Here is a 7,638-nt window from a genome sequence, read left to right on the forward strand (position 1 = left end):
TTACATAATTTAAAAATTATATAAAATTAAAATATGACAATCATAAATAAAATGCAGCATTATAATATGTATGAACATGCTCAATTTTATGCTAAATTGCCTTTTAAGAGCCAATATCGTATATTTATCGATTTTCATGGATTTGCGTGATTATAACTTGTTAAAATCACAATAATTACATAAATTCATATTTATGTACAAGTTAATTACCCTAACCATCTTAGGACTCAAAAATTAGTCTCCACTAACATTTTGACAATAATTAAACTTGATTTCTTAATATTGTTCATAAATGGACCCAAAAATACAAAATTATGCTATAAACATCAAATTAAATTATAAAAATTTCAAATAATTTCGAAATTTGAAATTTAAACTCATGAATATTCTGGAAAAATACCATGACACTCATAATGTTCAAAACTTAGGTTAAAAATTTCGAAAGTTTATCGAGAAAAACAATGTTGCGGTTTATCGGTTTTAACAATTATGACCATAAAAATATGAGAAAAATTATTTTCATCAACTTTTCACTTTTAGATCTGAAATATATGATAAAATGCAACATGTGACGTTTTTCCTTTAGTCATGAAGTATGTTTTAGCATTATTACTAATTATAGTCACTATTTATGTGATTTTTCATCAAAAATTCATAAATCATGCATAAAGACTTCATTATAGCCAAATATTTTACACACATCTTGTAAAATGGCATGTGACAACATACTAAATTTCCATGATCAGATTCGAAATATAACTCATATTAACCTATTTACCCATTTAAATACAATTTTAACTTGAAAAATCCATATTTCGAGCAAAACAACTCATTTTATCATGAAAATGTACAGGCCATCAGTAGATAATATATGTAAAAACATATCCAAAAACCACTGAAACAATCGAAGTTTAGCTATTTTTCGTCCAAAAATGACATTTTTATCATAAAAATCACATTTTAATGCCAATAATATATAAAATGAACAATAAAAATCCATAAATAAACCAAAATGTCCTAAAAATCACTTAGGACCAGAAACTTCTAACATGCAAAATTATTTCATGATTTATCTTCATAAATCCTAAATAACAAGTTTTATATGTTAATTAAATTAACTCGGAAAAACTAACCCGATCTTGCATGCAACAACCATAATGCTCTGGTACCACTTGAAGGAAATCATATTTTAAATATCACATATTTTAGTTTAAAGTTTTAGTCATAAAAACTTAAAGATCTTATGCATGCAAAACAAATACAAGAGTAAGGAGAAAAACGGTTCCTTACATTTGATATTTCGGATATTTTGGGCACAAGTGAAGTCTCCCACCTCACTTGTTCTTGAGCTTTCAATATGTTAGGATGATCTTCCAAAGACTTCAAGTATAGAAGCCACTCCTCTTGATTGCACCTAAGATTATCCCATATCTCTACTAAATAATACTCCCTCCTATTCACTATATTCTTCCCCTTCCCTTTTTGCACAAGAAATAAGAAAATGATTTTGGACCACATAAAACACACTACCCCACATATAATTTAATTTGGACCACACAAATCAACCCAAAAAAGGAAATAGGGAAGAAAACCCGAATAATCCGAATAAGGAAATAGGGAAGAAAATGGTGAATAGGAGGGAGTATGTGCTAGATATTTGTTTAGTAGTTTACCTTAAAATTGATTACTAATACTCATATATTACACTAATAATATTAGTAATGTGATTGAACAATTTGAATCAAGATTTCTCAAGTTTTAGAGAAAAGATGAAGGAGTAGAGAGAAAGATGCATGTAAAATGAATGAACATGCATGTGTTGAATGAGTAGAGAACAAAAGTTTTCTAATGACCAAAGGGGGCATGGTTATGGGGAGGTGGAGGACCAATATTTGGTCCTTCCCTTTTTACTTTTGTTCTTATCTAAACCTTAGGCATGTAAGGCTAGGTAAGTAGTGTCATGATGGTGTTATTTTAGCTTATTAAAATAAACTACCACCCTCCACCAAACACTCTTTATTTTGGTCCATATTCATAAAATGGACTACCATTTTATTTTGTCAATTTGTCATTTGTCACACAATATGTCACATGTAGTATGTTACATGTTATTAATTAATTTTAATGCATATTTATCACATAAATATCATTTTATAAATTAATTAATTACATTCAACAAATTGACTAGTGATACTTGATCACATAAATAAAATGGGTCATTTAATTATAATTCACAACATCTTGTAATTATAATTAACCATTCATTCTTATCTCTATCGTTTCTCAAACAATAAGCAATTTTAGTAATAAAGCATTTTTATTACTAAACTAAATCATATTTAATCCCATTACAATAAGATATCAATATTCTCTCTCATTAATGAATTGTTCAATTTTAAGGAATTGATCAATTTGCATCGTCATACAATTAATCAACGTTACAGATTAGGGCATCATCCTTTAGGTGTGACCTTAAGGGATCAACTGACCACCACCGTCCCACGACAGTAACGTCAAACTCTAGCAAGCCAATCGTTACCGATTAATGTTGATCAGTTGACTATAAAATGAATCATCCCTTACGTATTCTTAAAAATGAGATTTAAACATGTGATCATCATGATCGACAATTGTGATCGCATTATTGTCGGGGACACTCCAACATTAGATACCCAGTATCTGTCGAGTTTCCAACAAACATCCGATGATTATCGGACTACAACATGCTTAGGAATCGCGGCGTTTGATCGACAGTTTGTGTACAACTTTACGTCGGAAAACTTAAAACGATTTCGAAAATAAAACCTTTTAAAACTTTTCAAAAGTACCTGGAGTGTTTAATGCATGACGACGGGGTCGCAATGGCGACATTCACTTATCATAAAAATGTTTGATAAGAACATCAGATATCTTTCTCTAATGCGAAAGCTTACTGCGAAATGGTCTATTAAAGGTAAACTTACTCTTACAGATTTAACAAATTCCTATTACGTGGCTCGCTTCTCCTCGAAGCAAGATTACGATTTCTTCATGACTCAAGGCCCCTGGATGATCGATGACCATTATCTTACCAGAAAATGGGTTCCTAATTTTGTCCCTTCGGAGGATAGCATTAAGAAGCTAACGACATGGGTTAGGATACCTAATCTTCTAGTTGAATACTTTAATCCAACATTCCTAAAGAAGATAGGGTCAACAATTGGGGAGGTAATTCGTATTGATGATAATACAGCCACAGCCCAACGAGGACAATTCACGCGTTTGACTGTTGAAGTTTACATTTCTAGACCACTCATGTCCAAATTCAGATTATATGGCAAAGTTTACTGTATACAGTATGAAGGTCTTAAAATAATCTGCTTCAAGTGTGGAAAGCTAGGCCATACGACAGAAACATGTCCAACACTGGTTAACAGAAAGGATACGATGGAAGTAGAACACCAGTCACAGCCGCAAGAGGAGCTACCTAATGAGAATAGCTTTGAAGCAGGTCTAACGCCAGAGGAGAGTACGGATTTCGGGGATTGGATGATGGTAAAAAAAACTCCCCGTCGAAAGCCCAAAACATCAGCTAACAAGCAAAGGCCGAAACCTAACAATGAGACGGAGATTTTCAAATTTGGTCAACCTCCAAAATCTCCAGGTTCAAGATTTGGTATCCTTGTCAATTCCCCTGATGATAGCAATATCCAAAATATTCCTAATTTCTCCACCCCTTCCCCTAATAACTCTCCTGTAGTCACGCGTAATATTACACAATATCCGGCTATCAATCAGAAAAGTTATTCCCTAAATAAACGCCCTAATAAGTTCCCTTCCCAAACCATTCCTACTAAAAATATTCCTAAAAACTCCACCAATTATTTCCAAATCTTCTAAAAAAGATACTTCTTTCCAACCTAATATCAATCTCATAAGCAAATCGACTAATTCAAATAATTCATCTCCTATTCTAAGGGATTTTTCCAATATTCCTACTCCCTCACAAGATCACGCAATCCCCAAGAAATCCAATAACGTAGAGTCCTCCTCGAGTTCCTCTGTTTCTACGTCTGAGGAGGCGGGCTTTGCTTTAGGACATAATCCGAAAATTCTCAATGAATCCCCACCCATAATTCTCCTATCTCGACCGCCCCCTCTCTCAACCATGATGAAGTTCACGTTAATGAACGAGTAAGAAATCGATTGAGCACTATTATCTTATAAAGATAATAATATGAACGAATGCACAAGTTTATAAACACACGACCTTTTTCGAAAATAGCAAATCGGTTTTCTTATTTGAAACACACGGTTTTTGCTCTCTAAAATAAAATCAATTTTATGCTTAAAGGTCTTACTTTTAAATGTTGCAAAGGTAAAGTATTTGAAGGAGCATGGTGTAGATACCCAGTATCTGTCGAGTTTCCAACAAACATCCGATGATTATCGGACTACAACATGCTTAGGAATCGCGGCGTTTGATCGACAGTTTGTGTACAACTTTACGTCGGAAAACTTAAAACGATTTCGAAAATAAAACCTTTCAAAACTTTTCAAAAGTACCTGGAGTGTTTAATGCATGACGAAGGGGTCGCAATGGCGACATTCACTTATCATAAAAATGTTCGATAAGAACATCAGATATCTTTCTCTAATGCGAAAGCTTACTGCGAAATGGTCTATTAAGGGTAAAATTACTCTTACAGATTTAATGAATTCCTATTACGTGGCTCGCTTCTCCTCGAAGCAAGATTATGATTTCTTCATGACTCAAGGCCCCTGGATGATCGATGACCATTATCTTACCAGAAAATGGGTTCCTAATTTTGTCCCTTCGGAGGATAGCATTAAGAAGCTAACGACATGGGTTAGGATACCTAATCTTCTAGTTGAATACTTTAATCCAACATTCCTAAAGAAGATAGGGTCAAAAATTGGGGAGGTAATTCGTATTGATGATAATACAGCCACAGCCCAACGAGGACAATTCACGCGTTTGAGTGTTGAAGTTGACATTTCTAGACCACTCATGTCCAAATTCAGATTATATGGCAAAGTTTACTGTATACAGTATGAAGGTCTTAAAATGATCTGCTTCAAGTGTGGAAAGCTAGGCCATACGACAGAAACATGTCCAACACTGGTTAACAGAAAGGATACGATGGAAGTAGAACACCAGTCACAGCCGCAAGAGGAGCTACCTAATGAGAATAGCTTAGAAGCAGGCCTAAGGACAAAGAAGAGTGCGGATTTCGGGGATTGGATGATGGTAAAAAACCTCCCCGTCGAAAGCCCATAACATCAGCTAACAAGCAAAGTCCGAAACCTAACAATGAGACGGAGATTTTCAAATTTGGTCAACCTCCAAAATCTTCAGGGTCAAGATTTGGTATCCTTGTCAATTCCCCTGATGATAGCAATATCCAAAATATTCCTAATTTCTCCTCCCCTTCCCCTAATAACTCTCCTGTAGTCACGCGTAATATTACACAATATCCGGCTATCAATCAGAAAATTTATTCCCTAAATAAACGCCCTAATAAGTTCCCTTCCCAAACTATTCCTACTAAAAATATTCCTAAAAACTCCACCAATTATTTCCAAATCTTCTAAAAAAGATACTTCTTTCCAACCTAATATCAATCTCATAAGCAAATCGACTAATTCAAATAATTCATCTCCTAATCTAAGGGATTTTTCCAATATTCCTACTCCCTCACAAGATCACGCAATCCCCAAGAAATCCAATAATGTAGAGTCCTTCTCGAGTTCCTCTGTTTCTACGTCTGAGGAGGCGAGCTCTGCTTTAGGACATAATCTGAAAATTCTCAATGAATCCCCACCCATAATTCTCCTATCTCGACCGCCCCCTCCCTCAACCATGATGCCTCCCTCAAAACCCCCAAATAGAAGTCATTCCCCTAACTCAGAGGGTGATGATTTCCACTTGGTCGGAGATGGCGGCTCCCTATCTAGCAATAATGATATCGGAATGTCCAGTAATGGATGTCAAGATCGAACTAGCGAAGGACAGGCCTTCGAGTCTAATGATGGAGCTGTCGATACCATGGAGTATTGACAATATTCTTAGACTCGTAAGTAGAGCTATCTATCGTCGTTTAATTTTTTACTTGATCATATGAATGCAAGATCCCGAACTTGACCCCTAACCTCCCCCATATTACCTTTATGGTTTGGAACGTTCAAGGAACCGACAGTAAGAAAAGAATCAGTGCTAGAAAAGAAGTAGTTCGTACCTACAAACCCACTGTCCTAGCCTTGGTCGAGACCCATATGGGTGGAGACCATGCTACTAAATTGGGCTCTATCCTCGGTTATGATGGTTATTCTAGAGTAAACGCTATAAGCTTTAGTGGAGGCATTTGGGTTTATTGGAAAACCGAGTTGGTCTCTGTCATCCCCGTTTTCGAACATCAACAATATATTACACTAGAAATATCTCGTAATGGGGAATCTCCCTGGTTCTTTTCCGCTGTTTATGCAAGTCCGGATCCATCTAATCGCAGAGCATTATGGGACGAATTGCAAACATTTGCTCAAGATAATAATCACCCCTGGCTCCTCGCAGGAGATTTTAATGAGATCAGGTCATTGAACGAAAGACACGGTGGAGATGCTAATATGGCTCGGAGATGCAAAAATTTCAACAATTGGATAGATAACTGTGAATTATTAGAATTGGCGTTTACAGGCTCTTCTCATACGTGGTCAAGAGGAAATTCTATGGAAACAAGGCAAAGTGCGAGACTTGACAATTCACTCTGTAATGCTGATTGGGGGACGTTATTCGAGGATGCCATGGTCCAACATATTCCCGCCTTTCAATCGGATCATTGCCCTCTTTTTATCTCACCTAATGGATTTGTACCTCTCAATGCCATTAACATACCGTTCCGTTTCCAAGCGTGCTGGTTGACTCACGAGAATTTCAAAGAGTTTGTGGAATCTAATTGGCCATCGAATGGTATTTTTCCGTCCCGTCTTAACTCCTTGTCGAGCAAGCTACAGGACTGGAATTCGAATATCTTTGGAGATATATTTAAACGCAAGAAATCCCTCATTGCGCGCATTGGAGGTTGTCAGCGAATTTTATCTGTTGAAAGAAAGAGTAATCTCATTAAGTGATACTGTCGTTTTAGGACCAAAAATAAATACCTAAGTACTACTAACAGAAGTCAGCGGTAAGTAGGGTCGATCTCCACAGGGAGGCGGTTACTATCTACTTGTCAATTTAGTCCGTCTGAGGTCACTAAACTGGGGGTTTGAGTTGTTTAAACACTACTACAGATACAGGCTATAACAACGGTTAAAAACCGTTGTTATATAAAAAAGCGGACGTTGTTAAAGCGTCCGTTATAAAAGGTTTTAACAACGGTTGGTTTTCTTAAGGAACCCGTTGTTAAAACTATTAACAATGATTTTAAGTATAAAAACCCGTTGTGGAAAGTGTGACTCAATTTTGGTGGGAAAGTTATAACAACGGTTAATTTACAAAGAACCGTCGTTATAACTAAAGACAACGAGTTGTTTCTACATAACCGTTGTTGTTTGTTTTTACAAAATAAAAAAAAAATTAAATTAAATATTACTAGATGCATGCATAATTACGGGGCCCATTATAATTCCGATGCATGC

General features: G+C 35.7%; 2 protein-coding genes across 2 annotated transcripts; both read left to right on the plus strand.

Annotated features, from left to right (window-relative positions):
• The first annotated feature begins 4,603 nt into the window (after positions 1-4,603).
• Positions 4,604-5,281, plus strand: LOC141614449 (uncharacterized). The gene has a single exon (XM_074433193.1). The coding sequence runs from the start codon at positions 4,604-4,606 to the stop codon at positions 5,279-5,281; it is 678 nt and encodes a 225-aa protein (XP_074289294.1).
• Positions 5,282-6,171: 890 nt separating this feature from the next.
• Positions 6,172-7,128, plus strand: LOC141614451 (uncharacterized). Its single transcript, XM_074433194.1, has one exon. The coding sequence runs from the start codon at positions 6,172-6,174 to the stop codon at positions 7,126-7,128; it is 957 nt and encodes a 318-aa protein (XP_074289295.1).
• Positions 7,129-7,638: the final 510 nt, after the last annotated feature.

The sequence above is a fragment of the Silene latifolia genome, chromosome 11 (genome assembly GCF_048544455.1).
Source record: "Silene latifolia isolate original U9 population chromosome 11, ASM4854445v1, whole genome shotgun sequence".
Taxonomy (NCBI): domain Eukaryota; kingdom Viridiplantae; phylum Streptophyta; class Magnoliopsida; order Caryophyllales; family Caryophyllaceae; genus Silene; species Silene latifolia.

Excerpts from the sequence above, each read along its gene's own strand:
- LOC141614451 (XM_074433194.1), top strand. The coding sequence starts at position 6,172 with ATGGTTTGGAACGTTCAAGGAACCGACAGTAAGAAAAGAATCAGTGCT.
- LOC141614449 (XM_074433193.1), top strand. The coding sequence starts at position 4,604 with ATGTTCGATAAGAACATCAGATATCTTTCTCTAATGCGAAAGCTTACT.